Below are 22,500 nucleotides of genomic sequence, written 5' to 3' on the forward strand. Positions count from 1 at the left end.
GTTTAAGCTCGTGAAGCAATCCTTGCTTGGCACTGTTTTTCCCTTGTAGGTATGCTGAGGAGATCTCAGAAGTGCTCAATAAGATTGGGGCCTGGATTTACAGCTGACTATTAGAGTACCAAGGTCTTTATCTCAATGGAATTCCATAGATGCCTTCTCGGTCTGAGTCCAGCAATTGCGAGTCTTCTTACCATTGTCCAACTTGAAATGTTTTCCACAGTGTTATCAGAGGCATAAGAAACGGGTTGGCTGTGTGTGGAGCAAAAGTTCGATCATCATTGGTCGTTGTTATTCGGTTTTGACCTGGCTGTCTTTGATTTTTCACATGCCCTTTCGTTGTTGAACTTTGCGATAATACAATAGCAGGTAACTCTAACATTGAAAAGATGTACAAACTCAGCTAATCACCGTTTAGCATGAATATGGCCAAGTTGACAGGCTCTCCCATCGAGGCTCAGTTTTGGCATATTTTCAAGAGTAAAAGAATTGAAATCAAAGTAACTACAAAATGATTTTACAAAGATAATATTTTTTGTTTAAAACAGTAGATAACTTGTAACCAGTAACAAGCAACATGGCAATGTTCAATCAGGGGACATTGGTGCCAAAGGGTTCTGTTTCGAGAAGTTGAAACCTTGCATTTTCACAATTGTCTCTGTAACTTACTTTATAATTCCTTCTTTGCGTCATTTCCGAAGTCTGAAATATCAATTAACTCAAATGTTTACCATCCCCGCTATGATTGACAGTGTGTAATATAACTAAGTGTACATGGGGTTTAATGAATGTTCTTTTTAGATTATATAAAATTCTTGACTCCAACACACAGATAAACAATAGTAATGTAGCGTATAAAAATGTTGTTACTTTTGCATGTGTGTATATAATATATATCAGAGGAGGTTTTCATGGTTTAATTGATAGAGCACTAGACAAGCAAACTGATAGGTTTCTTATTCAAGAAAATTCTAGTTTTATTTTATTTTTTTCTTTTCTATGTCCTCCATTGTCCTTTTAATAATAGTATTAGTTTTCCTTATATGTGTGGTGTTCTGGAAAAACATGTCGGTTCTTGGAAAATTCGAATCTCATATATTTACATATTCGAGTTTCTGGACAAAGTGCTATTTGAATTGTATAATTACCTTAATTAGAGCCAAGTTATTTACATTTGTGGGGGGGGGGGGGGGGGGGGGAGTGGTCAAAAATTTTTAAAACGGAGAAAATCCCTTTTAAAGACAAGACATACATATTTACTACAAATTGTTTAAAATAGTTGCATTATCATCACAACAGCACTTGCACACCACATTCATACCCAAAAATAAAAATCCCTTCTGTAACACAAACCAAAGATTCTTTCTTTATTTCCCCGCTTTTTTGACCTTCTTGACTACATGATACATACGGAGGAGGCGATTCGTGTGCGGCTTCATCCTCGCTGGTCGATTGCTCTAGTACTCATACTCATAGTACCATGTCATGGGTGATATTATTTTAGACATCTTATATTGGAAATTATGAAACAAAATTGAAAATAAAATAAATGTGATGGTCACATGATTTTATTGATGACACGTTATTTCCCAATAGGACAGTAAATGGAAAGTTGGACTATTGCTTATCACATTAATCGTTTGGTTTGTAGCTATGCGAAGTCGTTATACTGACTGAATAATAGCTTATATCCATGCGCACTGACTTGCATTCCAAAGAGTGAACAATGACAAAAAGGATGATATGTAATATTTTGGGGTTTGGTAAACGTTTCGGTTTCTCCACACTGAATTGAAATCATCTACAATAGAGACAGATTTGAGTTCAATTTTGAAGGTATTTTGCTTCGATAGAGCTCAGAAAAAAAAAAAAATTTAATTAAATTATCTATAAGCTTCAAATTGTAAAATCCTTTCATGAGAATGTAATTGGATGGATAATAAAAACGATGGAGTGAAAAAACGAAAATCATGCAGATAACGATTTTTAACCTTTATTTGCTTGTATCTTAAAACCAGCTTGTGTGACATCCGAGGGCTTTTGCCAAATCAGCACATATTTCGTACCTGCTGTGAAAGCCTGTAAGCACTTATCATCCCATAAATACTTTCCAAGTGTAATCACATGCTAAACAACAAAAACACACACACACACACACACACACACACACACACACACACACACACACACACACACACACATTCAGTAGTGAGATAGAACTTTACTTTGCAATGGACTAGCATCGTATGCAAAGTGGAGTAAGCAGTTGTTACTTTCTGCTCAACACCAGAAACTGGAATCAATCTCTGGTTCCTTGATAACTTTCGTTAATATTTTGGAATAAACATGTAATTTACACTTTTATCATGGCAAATATTAAAATTAACGGTACTAAAATTCTTGTAATTAATTGAATTAAGTACTTTTATCCCTTGCTTGATTATAATAAAATAATAAAAGAGTCGTTTATTAAGTTATTTTTAAGGTGTATTTTGTAAAATATCTGGTGATCATATATTGCAGCGTTGGACTCAGGTAATATAATTAAATTCCCTGAAACATGTTTTTCTCAATTCTCACTTGTTTATTAATTTTACATTGATTTTACAAATGTCTATTAAATTTACATGTCCACCAAGTAAAATTCAGTGTAAGAAATTGAGAGCTTGGGATTTTGGAAATATGAATATCGATAAATAATCTCCTTTTTCTTGTCCATTCTACACTGTAGGAAAGAGAAATGGAAAGAGAAAAGTTGGAATATTTGACAGAGCAAAACGCTCGATTGGAGTTTGAGAAAAAATCCAGTATGAATGAAAGTGCAAGTTTGGAAAGTGAATTGTCAGCAGCCCGGTCTCGTATTGGAAGTAAGTCTTTTTGATATTTTATTTTTATCATTTACAAATTGAACAACAACTGAGGAGAGAGAATGAAGAACAACCAATCCAACCTGATTCCTATTCTTTTTTGTTGCTTCCCTGGCAAAAGGAAAGTGCAACTTTAAATTTTTAGTAAAAGTTGATATGGCAAATCGAGGAAACTGATTCCTTAGCCTTGGTTAAAAATCTCACAAAAAGATTCCTCTATTTATTCATAGCTGCCAACCGTTCCGTTAAAAACGGATTTGTTCCGTGTTTGACTTCCTGAGTCCGTAAGTCCTTATTTTTAGTTCAAAATCCGTATCTTGTAATTTTTGACTAATTTGTGGTAAACAAGGCATGTGAGCCTAATGAATTATTATTATTGATCCATTATTATTACTAATACTACTATATTATTGTTATTATGAGCGTTCCTTATTTTATGATGTCAACAAATTAAATGATTTTTACTGTCGTTTTGACAGGCTTCCACCTGTTCACAACTGTTTGTCAAATAACAATGAGCCACCTCCAAATGTTGAAGAAGAAACTGTAAGCTCCCTCTTCCGGAGATGTAAAGAACATAAAGCACCAGGACCAGACAACATTACCAGAACTATTTTGAAAAACTGTCACCAACAATTGGCTATACCTTATACAAAACTTTTTCAAAGGTCAATCGATGAACAATCAGTGCCAATACTTTGGAAAACATCGATTGTCGTTCCAGTTCCAAAAAAGTGTTGTCCGGCCGTATTGAACGACTTCCGTCCAGTGGCGCTTACATCGCTTGTAATGAAATGTTTAGAAAAAATTTTAAAATCTGAGCTCCTTCAAAAATGTTATGACCTGAAATTGCTAGATCCGTACCAATTTGCATACCAGCAACATCTCAGTGTAGAAGACGCACTATTAACCGCCACAAATTCGATCTCAAACACCTTGACCAAACGCCCTCGAATTACGCCAGAATCCTGTTTGTCGACTTTTCGTCAGCTTTTAATGCCATGAACACAGATATTTTGCTTCAAAAGTTGTGCAACATGGATATTCCAAACTACCTTATTAAATGGTATAAAGAGTTTCTGACTGTCATGGTCTCAAGTGAGTAAAGAGCTACTCGACTATGCATAAAGATATATGTAGAATGAGGCCCCAGAATTTACTAGTTACTATAAATGAAAAACAATTAACGATTTGTTTACAATGAAATAAAAATAATGATGAAATTTAATTAAAAGAGATAAACAGTGATCGTGGCAGTTACAAATAGAGATATGAATATTTTACGTAACTTATGATAATATGTCAGGTTCGTAAGTTTACGTTTCCAGGCAGTTGATGGGCTTGGATGATCTATTCCTCTGATAACAGGATCGGACTCGTAAAATTCCACTTCCAGGCAATTGGTAAGAGGTTATAGTGTAGTCCTTTGACAGCGGGCTTGGGTTTGATCCTTGAAGATTATACAATCAAAGTTAAAAGCTCCGGCGTCTTAATGGTGTAGATATAATATCTACAAAGTCCCAAAAGATAAAAATCTTCCAGTATATATATAGGAATAGAGCGACTGGCCGTCCGGCATAGATTGTGGAGAGAAAGTGAGTGTCAAATGTTAGACCTATCAGCTTTTATAATAAGTGGCTACGTGACAGAATGTAGAACGAAAAGTATTCACTAATTAGAAATTAATTCGAGGGAAGGCTATAAAAGGAAAGACGATCTAATATTAGAAGGTAAAGTTTATCTAAGCCTACCGAAATATAACTGGAGTGAGATGAATTCAGTTCTTAATAAAATAAAATTTAATAAGATAATTGTGAACAACCTTTACTGTGACACCCCCACCCACGTTTAAAATATACTCTTTAACCATTATGGGAAAGATAGATTTTACAAACGGAAGTAAATTTACTATCATGATACTCTAGCATTAATCCATTGTTATGATTTGTGCTACAATTAAATTATTTATTAACTAGACATGGAAATGTTTATATTAACATAGGTATATGAATGGGTGACAATAACAATGAAAGATTGTGATTACAAATCATTGTGATGAACAACATGATGGCAATGTGATTACAAATCATTGTGATAAACAATAGTGATGGCAATGAAGCATGATTTAAGTCGATGATATGAAGGTAATTTACTGAATGAAATGAATGAAAATGTAAATGGAATATTGACATTTCAATTATTAATCATAAATGAGTGAAAATTCATAACAATAATAGATAAAGAGAAGATTTCCCAAATCATGAATGGGTATGGTATATATATCCAAACAATACTCAATGTTACATTAAGTTGGGTCATCATGTTTACAAATAAAATTATCGAAATTGTGCGTTCTGATTTGGCATTATTTTCGAGGTAACTAACAGTATGCATGGGAGGTTAAGTTATACCCTTCTCACGTCATTACACTAATCGAGAAAGTAGGTCGGCGTGAATATTTTCACAGCCTGGTATGTGAGAGATACTGAAAGTGTAATTTTGCAAAAATAGACTCCACCTTAGTACTCTACTATTATTCATTTTGTTATTTCTTATGTACGTGAGTGGTTTATGGTCCGTTTCGACCACAAACTCTTTTAGCAGTAGATATCTGCTGAATGTCTTTAAAGCAAAGACGATGGCCAGTCCTTCACGCTCTATTACAGAGTATCGTGATTCTCTGTCCAATAATTTTCTGCTTGCATATAAGCAAGGCATTAGAGTTCCCTCATGTTCCTGTAATAGTACACCTGCGATGCCCTTATCAGACGCGTCAGTTCTTACAACAAATTCTTTTGATATGTCGGGTAATTTAAGAATTGGTTCTGAACAGAGTAATGCCTTTAATTGTTTAAAGCTATTCTGACACGCTTCTGTCCAAACAATTTTGTTCGGTGACCCATTCTTTGTCAGATTTGTTAGCGGTGTCGCGATGTGCGCGAAGTTGTAAATGTATTTCCTGTAAAAATTTAGGAGCCCAAGTACTTTGCGTACTTCTTTTTTTGTCTTAGGTGGTTGCAATTGTGCGATTTTTGTTTGTTTTTCTGTCTCGGGTGTCTGTGTCCCATGACCAACGGTATGACCGAGAAAATCAATTTTGTAAAATGCAATGCTTGTTTTTGACGGTTTTGTTGTTAACGAATTACGTTTTAATGCTTCAAGCACTAATTCTAAGGTTGTCATGTGATCAGTCCATGAGTTTGAGAAAATACATGCGTCGTCAAAGTATGAGAGTGTAGACGGGATGTCTTTTAATAACATACGCATCATTCTTTGGAATGTCGATGCGGCTGTCGATAATCCAAATGGCATATAGTTAAATTCTAACAATCCTAATGGTGATTGAAATGCTGTGTATTTCTTACATGATTCTTTCAGTGGAATCTGCCAGTAACCTCTAGAAAGATCACATTTTGTCATGTATTTTGCTTGAGATAAGGCAGCAAATAAATTCTCTTGATTTGGTATTGGTTCTGCATCAAACACTGTTGCTTCATTTAATTTGCGAAAGTCGATACATAGCCTTATCGATCCGTCTTTCTTTTTCACTACTACTATTGGTGATGAGTATGGGCTTGAAGAATATCTAACTATTCCTGTATCTAGCATATCCTTAACTTCCTTTTCAACTTGTTCTCGTGCGTGAAATGGAATAGGATAGTTTTTCACGTTGATAGGGGTAGATGTGGTTAACTTTATGTCGTGTTCCACTAATGTTGTATGTCCGGGTGCATCTGTAAAGACTGACTGGTACTTTTCTAATAATGACCTGATTTCTCGTTTCTGACATTCGTTTAGTTGAGGATTGATTGTGACGTCATTAATTGTACTATTTTTAGAGTTACCGTGTTGTGGGGTGTGTTGTAGTTCGACATCATCGCTGTGAGTTTCGATGATTAATCCTACATTTGCAGCTTCCACATGGTTAAATATTGGTTGTGATAATCCGTCTCTATCGAAATATTTTTTTAGCATGTTTGCATGGAATGTCTTTGTTGTGTTGTTAATTTGAATCTCGTAATTAACACCAGATCGTACTGCTAATACCTTGAATGGTCCTTTCCATGTAGCTAAAAGTTTACTCGAGTCATCGGGTAAGAGTATTAGTTCTTTGTCACCAATCTCAAATTTTCTTGACTTGCTTTTTCGATCGGAGTATTCCTTGTATTTCTCTGCTTTTTTAGTGACGGATTCCTGTGCTAGCTTACACGTGTCCTCTATTCTGTCTTTCAGGTTTCTTACATATTTGTAAGCAAACATAATTTCGTTATTGTCCTCCTCATTCCCTTTACAAATGTCGGCTACTATATTGATCGGGCCGCGAGGTGATCGTCCATACATCAACTCAAATGGGGAGTAGCCTGTAGATTCTTGTGGTATTTCTCTATATGCAAATAGGATTGCTGGTAAGTATCTGTCCCAATCATCTGGTTTTTCTGCTGACACTTTTCTTAACATATTCTTTAGAGTGCCATTAAATCTTTCACAAAGACCATTTGCTTGGGGGTGGTAGGGAGTTGTGAATGAGTGTTGGATTCCCATGAGTTTCATGGTTTCATGCATCATATGTGATGTAAATTGGGGTCCATTGTCCGACAGTATCTTATTTGGTATGCCTATTCTAGTAAAAATTGTCATCAATGCTTCAGCTATGTGATCCGATGTAGTTGATTTCAATGCTATCGCTTCTGGCCACCTGGTTGCGTAATCGACTAGTGTTAGTATGTGTGTATGGTTTCTATCTGATTTTGTTAAAGGGCCTATAATGTCAATTGCAACTTTTTGAAAAACTTTTTCAATAACTGGGGTTGTCTCTAATGGCAATCTCGGTATTCTGCCTTTTGCCTTTCTTTGGCATGTGTCACACGATTTCACATATTCTCGGACGTCTTTAGTAATTCCAGGCCATGTGAAATTCTCGGATATTCTCTTCAATGTGGAAGAGCTCCCAAGATGTCCAGAAGTTATTGAATCGTGCGCTATTCCAAGGATTTTGTTTCTGTAAATACTTGGCGTGACCAGTTGTTTAGCTATTTTGTTTCTTTTCCTATGTAACCTGAACAGAATATCTTTTTCAATGATGTATTCAACTTTTGATTTCGTCCCTTTGTTTGCGATATTGAAATATGATGTTAAAGTCGGGTCCTTTTTCTGTTCTTCAATGAACGTGTTCCTGTCAAATTGTTGTGGTTCAAGAGAAATAGTCATTGGCTTCTCTGTTGTCTTAGTCATCTTTCTTGTTTCTGCTAGACAAGCTGTTTCTTGGGTTAATGACCATTCTTTTACATCTGTTGGGTTGTCTTTAAGACCTTTTATATTGCCAAATAACATCAGCGACGGGGTTGGGAAGTATACAGCATTCCACTATTCCTGTATAGTATGGGGTTTCTATGTACACATTAGCTGTTTCAAAGGTTTCGACTGTGCCACTGAATGTGATGCATTGTACCGTTTTTCCAGTTTTGTCTTCGTCATTGATCAAAGATGCTTTTATTCCTACTGTACTGCATCCTGTGTCTCTCAATATTTTGCAATCAGTTCCATTAGCTTTGCCTTCACAAAAAAATAGCGATCCTGACTTGTGAGTTTGTGTTAAAAGTGACATACCTTTCACGCAATACACATTTATATTTTCTCCTGCTGGGTACAGCTGGGGCGACCATCCCCAACCCAGCGCGTCCACAGGTGGCGGATCGTGGAACGGCCTACAGATCCTGATCTATAGGTTAGCTGTAAAGCCGCGGACCAACTGGCGATAGTCGTGGAGAGTGAGGTTGGGTAGTCTGGCAGCACAGCTACACATACAAAATGCCTCATATACTCTATGAAGGGACTATCAAGGTGAATGGGAGGCGCCTTAAAACCTGCCAAATGCTCCCACTGCCTTGTGGGTTATGACCGGGAGGTCAAAAGGCTATGGAGTAAACCAGATAAAAATCCGTCAGAAGGCAACGGGAAACCACTGACGTATCATCCCAAGATCGTCATGATGTCCGTCCAAGCGAATCTAGTCAACGACGTCAATGGATGTTTTTCGAGCAACTCGATTACAGCCTCGTCCGGTAGAGATAGTCATGCAGGTGAACAGGTGACTCTCGACCGTCATCCAGCTACTGTGCACCACCAAACATTACGAACAGCAACATGGAATGTAAGAAGTCTGTACCAGAAAGGAAAATTAGCAAATGTAGTTATGGAAATGAAGAGATTGAATATCAATGTTTTAGGATTATCAGAAGTTAGATGGAAAGGAGCAGGAGAACTTAATTATGATGACTGTAAAATTATATACTCAGGAGGAGGAGAACACCAAAGGGGAGTTGGAATTATACTAGATAATAAAACGGCGCGAGCAGTCAAAGGATTCTGGCCCATATCAGACAGAGTAATGGCAATCAAACTACAAGCAAAACCTTTTGATTTTGATATTTTACAAATATACGCCCCAACCACCAGTCACGATGATGAAGAAGTGGAAAATTTCTATCAACAAATAGATAAAGCAATGCATCAGTTTAAGTCTTCAGACATAAAACTCATCATGGGCGATTTTAATGCCAAGGTGGGCCGAGAAAGAATAGAAGATATTGTGGGCCCACATGGTCTGGGAGACAAAAATGACAGAGGTGATCGTCTTATTCAATGGTGCCGTCAACATGATCTGACAATCACAAATACTTGGTCAACAAACCACAATAGAAGGAAGTGGACATGGAAAAGTCCTGGAGATGGAGTGAGAAACCAAATAGATTACATAGTCATCAGCAAACGTTTCCGAAACTCGGTTTTGTATGCCAAATCTATGCCGGGGGCTGACTGTAACAGCGATCATATACCTGTGCTATGCCCCATACGAGTTAAATTGAAAATCTGCAAAAGAGCAAAGGCTAAACCTAAATACCAACTAGACATTCTCCGGGAGGAACAGAAGATACAAGAAAAATTTGAACTATCAGTAAGAAACAAGTTTGAAGTGCTTGGAGAACTAACAGATATAGAAGAGAAATATGAGCAGTTTAAAGACAGTGTTGCTGCATCATTAGAAGAAAATGTTCCAACCACACTTAAGTTGCAGAAGAAGAAATGGATTACTCCAGAGATATTAGAATTAATGAATGAGAGAAGAAAGGCCAAAAATCAGGAAGAAAAATACAAGACTCTGAACAGGCAGATAAAAAGAAAATGCAACGAAGCTAAAGAAGACTGGATAAATGAACAATGTCACTATATAATGTCCTGCAAAGAAAAAAATGGCAAATTCTTCCATCAGAAAATCAAAGAAGTGACAAACAAAACTAAATCAGGTGCTAAAAGTGGATGCATCAAAGACAAGCGTGGAAACACCATCATGGACAAAGACTGCATTCTAAACAGATGGTCAGAATATATTGAAGAACTTTTTTTTGATAATCGAGGAGAAATGCCTATGATAAAAGAACTGGAAGGGCCTTCTATAATGAAAGATGAAGTTAGGAACGTCATGAAAAGCATGAAAAATGGAAAAGCTGCAGGACCTGATGCCATAACAATTGAAGCCTTGACTGGCCTGGGTGAATGGGGGATTGAATTCATCACAAACCTTCTAAATCAAGTGTATGACACAGGAAAAATGCCAACTGATATGAAACGATCCATTTTTATAGCACTACCAAAAAAGCCAGGGGCAGTTGATTGTGAACAACACAGAACTATTAGCCTAATGAGCCACCTCACAAAAATTCTTTTGAAGATAATTTTACTAAGAATAAGAAATAAAATACGACCTGAAATTGGGGAGATGCAATTTGGTTTTGTTGAGGACAAGGGTACCAGAAATGGAATATTCACATTATCAATGCTGATGGAAAGATGTATTGAAGTAAATAAAGATCTGTATATGTGTTTCATCGACTATTCAAAAGCCTTTGATAAAGTACAACACGAAAAACTATTCAAAATTCTATCATCCTTGGACATTGATGGTAAAGATTTAAGAATATTACGGAATTTGTACTGGGAACAAGAAGCAGCAATGCGTGTTGACAACGAACTAAGCAGTTTTACACCTATTAGAAGAGGAGTTAGGCAGGGGTGTGTTTTGTCTCCAGATTTATTCAACCTCTATAGTGAAATGATATTAAGAGATATCGAACATAAGAAGGGGGTGTGTATTGGAGGAAAGAATGTAACAAATCTGAGGTATGCAGATGATACGGTTCTACTGGCAGAATCTGAACATGAACTACAAGAATTACTGGATGTTGTAGTCAGGAGTAGTGAAAATATGGGACTGGAACTGAATATATCTAAAACAGAATGTATGACGGTATCTAAGAATAATAACCCACCAGCCTGTGTAATAACAAGCAGAGGACAAACAATACAACAAGTTGAATGTTTCAAATATTTAGGCTTCAATGTAACATCCAATGGAAAATCAGATTGTGAAATAAAGAAAAGAATAGGTATGGCGAAGAATGCATTCAACCAGCTGCATACAATTATGAAAAACAGGAATATTAGCATGAAAACAAAAATCAAAGTCCTGGATTGCTATGTACTGTCTGTGCTGCTATATGGTTGTGAGAGCTGGACCATAAACAAGACCATGGTTAAAAGACTGGAGGCAGTGGAAATGTGGTTTTACAGAAGAATAATGAGGGTGTCATGGATGGAAAGGAAAAGAAATGAAGAAATTTTAGAAATGGCAAACAGAAAAAGATCACTGATAACAAAAATCATCAAACGCCAAATGGAATTTTTAGGACACATTATCCGCCACCCTGGTTTGGAAATACTCGCCTTGACTGGAAAGATGAATGGAAAAAGAATAAGAGGAAGACAAAGAATAACGTATTTGAAAGGGATAAGAACTTGGACAGATGAAGCTGAGAAAGGTGGCGCTGCTTTAATAGAATTGGCAAGAGATAGATCAGCTTGGCGGAAGATGACCTCCGACGTCTGCTTCAGATATGGAACTACATGAGATGAGATTTTCTCCTGACATTACTCGTGTCTGATTATTTACACTGGTTTGGAGTGATGCATTTGCAGTTTCTTTCGGATATCCCACGATTTTGTAACATTTGTCTGCTGTGTGGCCTTTCATTCCACAATATTGACATTTAATTATAGGTTTGTTGGTTTTCTTATACTCAGTATTCTTGTCAGTGCTATTTCTTGTTTTGTTTTGATAGGGTCGGCTATGGTCTCTATTGAACTGTTTGTTCCATGGTTTGTTACTATGGTCATCCTGTTTCACTTGCGTGTTCCGAGTGATTGATCGGCTCGTTCTATTTGAGTATTGAACTTTAGGTGTACATGGACTCTGAGCAGCGGCAGCGTAGTATGGTTCCTTCAATGTTCTGCTAAGGGGTGTCAATGGATGTGCGCTGTTAAAGTTTTCTGCGTAGATTTTTAATTTGTCCAAGTTTTCTGGCTTTCTCTCTTTAAAGAATGCGACTAAATCTGGGTTGCAAGCTTGATAGATTCGATTCTTCAGCGTGAGATAGTAAAGGCCTGCAAAGTCGTCTTGTTTTACGTTTGCCAACTCAAGCCACCGATTTAGAAATTGAGTAATTCGGTTCACGAATGTATTAAAGTCTTCTCCACTTTCCGGTTTTGCAGTGTGAAACCTTTCCTGGTAACCATCTTCCGTTAATCTAAATCTTTTTAGTAGAGCGTCTTTAATTTTACCATAGTCATCTGCATCTTCAGTTGTTAAGGTATAGAAAACTTTTAGTGGTTCTCCAGATAAGCAGTTAATCAAGGCTGTGGCCCATTTGCTTTCTGGCCAACGATAACCTTTAGCCTGAACTTCGAATCGGTGTAAGAAGGATTCTAGGCAGTCTGAGCGTTCATCGTATGTTGGCATGCGTGGAAGTTTCACGAAAAATTCATCACTATTATTATGTTTTCTTTCATGACCGGTTTTTGTTTTTTCAATTTCCAGCATCATTTGGGTCCTTTTGGTTTCTTCTTCTGCTAAAGCTATTTGTCTTTTTAGTTCCCTTTCTTGGACTCTTTCTTCTCGTTCTTCTCTACGTATTCTTTCTTCATGTTCTTTTTCTTCTCTACGAATTCTTTCTTCATTTTCTTCTCTACGAATTTTTTTTTTCTTCTCAATTCTTTCTATTTTTTCTACGAATTCTTTCTTCATTTTCTTCTCTACGAATTCTTTCTTCATTTTCTTCTCTACGAATTCTTTCTTCATTTTCTTCTCTACGAATTCTTTCTTCATGTTCTTTTTCTTCTTTTACTTTCTCTTCGCACCATGAAAATATTCTTTCCTTGGGTATTTCTAAGTCCTTTGCGAGACTTAAGTATCTTTTATATGCTTCCATGTTGCAATAAATTAGTTTCGATATTTTATATATATTATATTGACAGGATACTGTTACTGACTGTTTTATTTATTTACACTTACTGGAATGAACTGTTCTATTTTTAGAAATCTCTCTCTCTTATTTCAACTTACTATGTATTGTTGAATTTGATGCCTTTTATCCTTATATCTTATAAAGCAATGTGTCAATACAATGCGTAGTTATTATGACTTGAGTCAATAACAATGTGTCAATCGCGTGTACTCTAAACTATGTTACTACGAAAAATGTATCACCAATGTGTGTGACTCGTCGTTAGTTTGTGTACAATTATTCGCAATGACGCTAATATACTAGAGTGTGATAACAATAATAGGATGCCAAAATAATCCCAAGTTATCTATCACTAAATATAACACGACGGCAAGTAGACTCCTTTTATTATTATTTAGTTTTTTAAAGACTCACTTTTCAGAACATAATATATAAGTGGTTTTCGGTAACAGTAAAATGCCAAAAATGCATTTAAAACAAATCACTATGCAAAACAAATCACGATGTCTATAGTTACTATGTGATGCCCAACTCATGTAAAAGAGAATAATGAAGGATATATTTACCAACTCAGTTCGTGGCTGGGACCTCTCTCTTGTTCAATGGTTGTTCAACAATTGTAATTAGGCATTGAAGAGTGTTTAACAGTGATGTCTGAAATACAAAACAATAAAATATCGTAAGATTTACAATAGTTACAAAATGTGTTCACAACACTGAGTGATTGGATGATAGGTGAATGAATCGTTATGGAATGTAAACATATTGAAAACAATTCATGAATGAGGCAAACAACAAAATGAAATGAGTGATATAATAACAAAGTGGACAAGGAATGAATGAATGAATGAAAAACTGAGTGAATAGATGAATGAATGACTGGATAATGTATGAATGAAAGAATGAAGGGAGGAATAAATGTATGAATGATTGGATAAATGAGTGAATAAACGAATGAATGGATGAATGAATGAATGAATAAATAAATGAATGAACAATGAATGAATGAATAATTTATAAATGAATAAATGAATGAAGGAATGAATCAATAAAATGCTATTCAATTTGAATGAAAGAATGAATGGATAAATTGCTATTCCATTTAAATGAAGAAATGAAAAAGAGAAAAAAATTAATCCTGTAAATAGGGAGTTCAATTCAAATATGATCAAGTGGGGCAATTAAGAGTTTTACAATTTAAACTTTAAAGTTAGATGAAATAGATATATGTAACTAAATAAATTCAATTCTTTATATGTGTCCCCTCCAAAATGTCATGGTCTCAAGTGAGTAAAGAGCTACTCGACTATGCATAAAGATATATGTAGAATGAGGCCCCAGAATTTACTAGTTACTATAAATGAAAAACAATTAACGATTTGTTTACAATGAAATAAAAATAATGATGAAATTTAATTAAAAGAGATAAACAGTGATCGTGGCAGTTACAAATAGAGATATGAATATTTTACGTAACTTATGATAATATGTCAGGTTCGTAAGTTTACGTTTCCAGGCAGTTGATGGGCTTGGATGATCTATTCCTCTGATAACAGGATCGGACTCGTAAAATTCCACTTCCAGGCAATTGGTAAGAGGTTATAGTGTAGTCCTTTGACAGCGGGCTTGGGTTTGATCCTTGAAGATTATACAATCAAAGTTAAAAGCTCCGGCGTCTTAATGGTGTAGATATAATATCTACAAAGTCCCAAAAGATAAAAATCTTCCAGTATATATATAGGAATAGAGCGACTGGCCGTCCGGCATAGATTGTGGAGAGAAAGTGAGTGTCAAATGTTAGACCTATCAGCTTTTATAATAAGTGGCTACGTGACAGAATGTAGAACGAAAAGTATTCACTAATTAGAAATTAATTCGAGGGAAGGCTATAAAAGGAAAGACGATCTAATATTAGAAGGTAAAGTTTATCTCAGCCTACCGAAATATAACTGGAGTGAGATGAATTCAGTTCTTAATAAAATAAAATTTAATAAGATAATTGTGAACAACCTTTACTGTGACACTGACCCATAGACCGCAATGTGTAAAATTGGGTGAACATATTTCCAACAATTGTCGAACGGATGTCCCCAAGGCTGCGTGAGTTCCCCAATCCTGTACATCTTATACACCAACGACTGCAGACCATCCTTTCAAAATTGTTTTATAGTGAAATATGCAGATGATACTGCTATTCTTGGCTTATTAAAAGATAAAGTTACCGAAAAGAATTATTTCAAACAAATAAATATATTCACCGATTGGTGTAAACAAAATCAGCTTGAATTAAATGTTGAAAAAACGAAAGAACAGGTGTTTGGTGTAAAAAATAAAAACGACCTAAAGTGTGTGGCGATTGGTAAAGATGATGTTGAGATAGTTGACTATTTTAAATATTTAGGAATAACCATTGATAGTTCCATCAATTTCTCTCAACATATTAATATAATATCTAAGAAAGTTGCCCAAAGATTATACATCCTAAGGAAATTGAGAACATTTCAAGTAAGGAAGAAAACTATGTTAAGAGTTTATGACTCATTGATTAAAAGTGTAATTGAGTTTGGCTGCACCATATGGTTTGGAGGATGCCGACTTAAAGATAAATCAAAAATTTCAAAATCTATCAAAGAGGCATCAAAAATAATAAACCATCCTCTTGATGGAGTAGAAAGAATTCATGGAAAAGCAATAGAAAGGAAAGCATTCTCAATTACCAACAATAAAAAACATATTTTATACCATGAATTTAGTCTTTTACCATCTGGGAGAAGGTTTTGTCAGATTAAATGTAAAACTAACAAGTATAAATCAACGTTCGTTCCATCAGCAATAAAATTTTTGAATATTTCATATGGTACAGAAAAACCAAGGATTGATTCGTTGACTGATTAACTGATTAATTTATTTAATGTAAGATTAACTGACCAATTGAAAATGATGATAATTTTTGGCGTCGAATTGCCACAATCGTAACAAATTGAAAACGAAATGAATATGTTTATGTTGTGTATATCGCACGTGTGAAAGAAAGAGAGGAAGAGAGAGAGAGAGAGAGAGAGAGAGAGAGAGAGAGAGAGAGAGAGAGAGAGGAGTAGGAGTGAAATATCTGTTCAATGTTACAGTTATCGTTTAACATTATAACAAGTGTAACTAAATGACAAATTGCCATATTTATGGACAATAAAGACTATTATTATTATTATTATTATTATTATTATTATTATTATTATTATTATTATTATTATTATTATTATTATTATTATATTTGAAAAGTTGGCAGCTATGTTTATTTTACTTCCAATTCCCAGTGGAGGTGAAGAATTGAGTTTCGACAAGGAATTTGTCAGAGAGGATAAAATAGGTGAATTAAATCTATTGGTCAGGCTCGTATCAGATGAATTTAAAAAAAACATATTGCAAGAAAAACAGGTAATAGATAAACACAACAAATGACATGTAATAAGCCTCAATATGTGGATGACAGATGGACAGATGTGTGATATAGCTTTTTTGAAGAGAGCTAGTGTTAGAGGGATCCCAGTGTTTGAAGAATTTTATTAGACCTTTATTGTTTACATTGACTATAAGATTTTTAGTCACGATGTGCCATATCTATTTTTATTCATATTACAAAAACATTTGGAATGACATAGAATCGTCTTGGTATCACAGTAATGATCACCAGCGGCTACGACCAAGTTGTGGTGGTGTGCGGAAACAAGGAAAAATAAAATATTCAAATAGATCACAGACCTCCACCTTTTCATTCTAATCGAGCACACAAAGTACATAACACACAATGGTGTCCAAGGTCTCTGATCAACATACCAGTTAATGACACTCACAACAGCATGCCAATAGAAAACCACACATCAATACATCAGCAAAACACAATGACAACAGCTGATCATTTTGATGGTATTCAGGACTTCAAGTAAACAAAATGAGAATGTGACATCTGAAAATAAGACAATAACAGCAAAGAGGGGAAGAAGGACCAACATGAGGCCAAATGAAATAAAGAGAAACAATAACCGAACCAACTTAAATAATAACTCTCTTAATATAGCAAACAGGCAAACTAACAGTGATCGAAATGGTGAGCTGTAAGAATGCTGTAGGTTAATAAAAATGCACTAAGACTATTTTTGGGGTATTCAACTTGTATATTACATAGGTGGGTATTTCCCATATTTGAACCAAAAGTAGCAGTAGTGATAGTAGTAGTTACCACTGCTACAACCACCATCACAGCATTGACACTGCCACATCCACTACCACCACATCATCATCATTATCACCACGACCACTAGAGCATCATCACTACAACAACCTATACCAACACTAGCATCAAAACAAGTACCATGGTTTGGGTCTCTTGATCACTTCTTTGGGGTGTTTCGAATCATAATGGTGTCTCCATAAACCAGATAATTCTGTAATCATTAGAGATTGCTGTGAATGAGTGTTTAAATGACGAAGCTCGTTTATTTTGCTATGGGTTTGGTGTTAGCTTTTATATAAATTTTGTTTTCAATCATGCAGACTAAATACTTTTTTCTTTTTTTTTTACTTAAAAAAAAAACACTTTTAGGATCATAGAATTAAATACACTTTTCACTCTGGGAAGGTTGGCATTCAAACAGCGAGTCGCAGATCGCAAAAAAATAAAGTCGCATCTTTTTTCAGGCAAACTGGCTTCACCGGTGTGTTTTTCAGGCAAATTGGTCCTCGTTAGAGAGTCATAGAGAGTGATATAGCTTTTTTTTTTAATTTTGAAGAGAGCTAATGTTTGAGAGGATTGGAGAGGCATGATTGCCAATACCTACTACAGACCTAGCATTTGGTTGAATGAAGCAAAATCGACCAGGCATTCTTATAGATCACTGCAGGTTGATGACTATCATCAAAATTTTCCCATGAAATTGTATCTATGTGACTTGCCTACTGATTAAATTGCAGGTTCAAATTTTATTGAAGGCACAAATTTTTGTGTGTTAACATAAATTTGCAATTCTCGAACATGGTGCTCTTGTTTTCTCGTAATGAGTTGTATTTAATCCTCAGGCATGGGCGGCTCCTTGTCAGATCAACTCTCAGAGACATCCCATGCCCGAATCCTTCGACTGGAATTGGAAAACCAACGTCTGTCATCGAAATTGGCAGAAATGAAGGAGGAGTCACTGATTCAGAGTGCTGGGATTAGCCTGGAGCTAGAGAAAGAGAATCAAAGACTTACCAAGAGGGTCAGTGAAAGCAACATTTTCAGGGTAGCCTAAGTTGAGACTTTTGAGTTACATGAGAGATATAAAGAGACTCCAAATATTTCTGTGAACTATTTCATTTCAAAAACAGAAGAAATTATGAATTCAACAGTATAATATTTGTCTAAGTAAATTTGATTTAGTTTGGCAATATTCATCATCTTATTATCTTCCAAGGACACTAACACATTGAAGACGAAATACTGAAAATAGAGTATAAGACTGTTTAGGTGCTTAAGTGAACCAAAATGTTAAATGTTTAATACAACTTTAAACAATGTATGTAGTATTTTTGTGACTGCCGAAAGTTTCGCTAGTATAGATAAATTTGTACTTTTTGTAAAATGGACAAATATTATTGATTAATAAATTCTTGATTTGGGAACTAGTCAGCTAGACTTTATGTTTGAGTATAATTCACTTAAGTTAGCGTTGATTAGTGTGATATGAACTGAATGTTTGTTGCCACTGGAAATATATTTTCATATTTAAAATAGGGAATCTAAGAACAAAAAGAATTCTACAACAAAACACACGCTGATGTAGTTATATAATTGCCTCTGTAATCCAATAGATTTGTCATTATCATTGTTATTCCTCTGTATTTGATAATTTCAGAGTAAACTAGCTCAAGCCCAGGTACAGAGCATGAATTTGGTTTTATTTGAATGTTATATAGATGTTACATATGTTCCATTAAGTTTGTGGCTCACTGTTTTTCTTTATACAAGTTTTTTTTCTTCTTCTTCAACGCATTTACTTTTTATTATCTCATTTCAAGTCAATATTGATTTATTTTGTTTTTTTGATTTTTACAATGAAGAGAAATATGTTGGTTAAATTGCTTTAAAGTTTTGCCATTAAGAGAAATGATAATGTTAACCAAAGTTCAAAGCTTTTTGCATTCAAAAAGATAGAAACGTCTATAGCCATAACGATTAAACTACATGAAGATTTTAATAGTGTTCAATCGTTAGTTTCTCAAATGATCCTGAAATACTCAGCTTAAAATTGTGAAGAATGAAGAGCCATTTTGCAGTATTATTTTTTCAATTTATTAGAAATCTCATATCTACAACAAATATTATTTTATCTGACAATTAATATGTTAATGGGTGCAGAAAATAGAATTATTGATTGTTCCATAAACTGTATGGAGAAGTCATGTAGCAATGACTATGAAAAATGTTTTTTTTCTCTTTTTTGTCTAAAATCAAATCGCTATCTCCACTGAGTAAAAATGTTTTTGAATTTTGAAAATCCATTCATAAATAAACAAGTTATGCAGTTTCAAAGGTGTCGTGTATTTGGATGACCCGCAAAGAGAAAAAAAAAACGCGAAAATATGGGACGCTTTTTCGGCATTTTTTTCGACCTTTGGTGTATCTTGCGTAATAAGTGGACTAAAAGATTGAAACTTGGCAATTTTATGGCAAATTTGATAGAGAATATGATGAAAACATTAGAAGAGTTCTAACTTATATAATTTTAGAGCTGGATGGTATATAACACACACATACACACACACACACACACACACACACACACACACACAGAGAGAGAGAGAGAGAGAGAAGAGAGAGAGAGAGAGAGAGAGAGAGAGAGAGAGAGAGAGAGAGAGAGAGAGAGGGAGAGAGAAGGGGGAGGGGGAGATTGCGTGCATAAACGAAAGAAATATAGAAGGAAAAGAGAAATTAGACAATGGGACAAAGGTTACTGGTGGAATGTGACTTGGAACACAATAATTAAAGCCATGCTGATATTGTAGATCTTATTGCAATCGAAAACTTTTAACATTATAATTTCTTAAATTCTTGTAAATTAAACAGTCAAATTATCAGCTGTTTATTGAACCCAAACGCAATGGCAGACGATAAACACCCCTCTGCCAGGGAGACTGCGCAGACATTTTGACTAGTCATGAACTTTAAAACAAGGTCAACCAATCAGAAAGGGCTTTGCCACGACCCGCTCAGCCGCTCAGTTTGGTGCCAAATTGTTTTGAACTCGTATTGTTATTCGGGCTGTAGGGGGGCAATGGCTTTCCGTCTTTTACGAATGAAGTACAATTTAGGATGGTGTTTTGTAAAATACGGGAAAAGTACTCGTCATATTCAAATGAAATTTTACAACCAAAAAGAAGAAATGTTCATGACCAAACCTCCACTTCCGGTAGTTTCAGAAATATTTCACTCGAAAGCACAAAAACGTATTTTTATTTTTTATTAAATTTCTAGTGACCGTATTACTTTTGTCGTTTGACACGACGTTAAGTAACTTCTTTACTTGTCGTCTGCCAAATTTCAATCATTTTCATTGTTAAACAATGACGTTATTCATTTTTTAAAATAGCTTATACGAAACGGCTTCGTCCCATATTTTGTCGCGAATTTGGGCACTTCGTGAGCGAAAAAGAGGCCCAAAGATTTGTGCGAGATAGTCATTGCTAAGTCATGACTTTTTTTTTATACAGATGGAAAAACTCCAAACAAGTGCCTGTGAGTCATCAGAACAAGTTGTCCAGCTTGAGAGTGAGATGGCATCAGTGAAAGAGGAGAAAGATCGTTTGGTCAAAGCATTGGACACCATCAAGGACAATGCAGACAGACAAGTCAGGGAATTGGAACGAGAAAATGAACAGCTAGCACAGACTCTGGACTCTATTAGGGAACGTAGTGAGAAAACTAATGACATGAAGGTGAGTGTGAGTATGGAGCTATGACATAATGCATCACGTCTATATGAAATAGGTAAAGGGACTTGGGATTTAAAATCAAAATGATCAGATTTAGGAAACTTAAGAAGTTTTTTCAAGGGAAATAAAGCAAGCACTCTCCTCATTGAAGGAATATTTTCAACTCATTTGAAAAAAGATTAATCTTAAAATTCAATTATAATCATCAGATTCCCTCCCACTGCCATATCACCATTTGGAGATAGTTAATCACAAATGAGAATATTGACAAATTGATGTTCATTAGGTGAAAGATCTTGAGAGAGAAAACAGAATCCTCCACGAAGCAGTTTCAGCCAAAAATACACAACTAAGCAAGCTGGAGTTTGACACCCGCCAGATGCAACGATCTATGGTACAGTTACAGGACAATGTAGAAAGAATTAAATCTCTTGAAGAAGAAAGCCAAAATTTGGAGAAGGAAAATGCTGAATTGCACACAAAGGTAAATATCCCATACCTACTTTCCTTTGATTCTATAAGCTGTTTTCTTAATTTTTATTTCAAACATAATAATACTACGTATATATTGTAAAATTCAATTTGAAATGTAGAAGCCCTTACAGATAACTCCCCCCCCCCTCTCTCTCTCTCTCTCTCTCTCTCTCTCTCTCTCTCTCTCTCTCTCTCTCTCTCTCTCTCTCTCTCTCTCTCTCTCTCTCTCTCTCTCTCTTTTTTGAAAATATCGCCTGAACGGTAACTTAGTTCAAGTCATGACCCGAGGTTGAACGGGGTCACGCCTGCCAAATTACGGGGAATCCCCTAGTGAGTTCAGTTACGGTGATATCGGATGATACCAGTCGATTTATGTTCACTTTCATCTCTTTGTTATCACTTCATAATGAGCTTAAACACAAATTTCTTTACTCTGTAATAATTATCAAGATTTTCTCTTTCCATTCATATGTATTTTATGCCAGTGCTGTATATAATGATCGTGATATTTCAATCCTAAATAGACCGTTTTTCTGTATTTTAAAATGCATTAATTTTTCCAATAAAAAAATGAATTCTTCAAACAGAAACATAGAACAACTTTTATTCTTCCACAAATAGAATCTATTATAATTGAACTATGTTGCTTAAATTCCATCTGGGCGTCAACAAAATTGAATTTATTATGATTTTTTAAATTTCATTTAGTCATGGAGCACACTTGAGAAATTCATGATAAACATTTGAATGAACTGTGTAGGCTTTGTAGAAAAGTCAAGAAACACAGAAGAAAAGAAAACGAATCTCAAAACATAATTGTTTCAGAATTTAAAACCAGATAT

At 35.2% G+C, this 22,500-nt stretch overlaps 1 protein-coding gene across 9 annotated transcripts in view; it reads left to right on the plus strand.

Annotated features, from left to right (window-relative positions):
* Window positions 1-22,500, plus strand: part of LOC144979489 (uncharacterized) — a 215,093-nt gene that overhangs the window by 118,823 nt on the left and 73,770 nt on the right. For 5 of the 9 annotated variants that reach the window (XM_078926198.1, XM_078926188.1, XM_078926213.1 and 2 more), the window contains exons 13-16: window positions 2,729-2,864; window positions 18,293-18,471; window positions 20,963-21,187; window positions 21,471-21,668. In XM_078926198.1, the coding sequence (XP_078782324.1) occupies window positions 2,729-2,864; window positions 18,293-18,471; window positions 20,963-21,187; window positions 21,471-21,668 (738 nt within the window). Of the gene's footprint in view, window positions 1-2,728; window positions 2,865-18,292; window positions 18,472-19,107; window positions 19,129-20,962; window positions 21,188-21,470; window positions 21,669-22,500 lie in introns of all 9 variants that reach the window. The other 4 variants (XM_078926172.1, XM_078926181.1, XM_078926218.1 and 1 more) reach the window with 1 other exon arrangement.

Source organism: Berghia stephanieae, chromosome 1 (assembly GCF_034508935.2).
Source record: "Berghia stephanieae isolate SIO BIC M18660-M18661 chromosome 1, UCSD_Bste_1.3, whole genome shotgun sequence".
NCBI classification, from domain to species: Eukaryota; Metazoa; Mollusca; class Gastropoda; order Nudibranchia; family Aeolidiidae; genus Berghia; species Berghia stephanieae.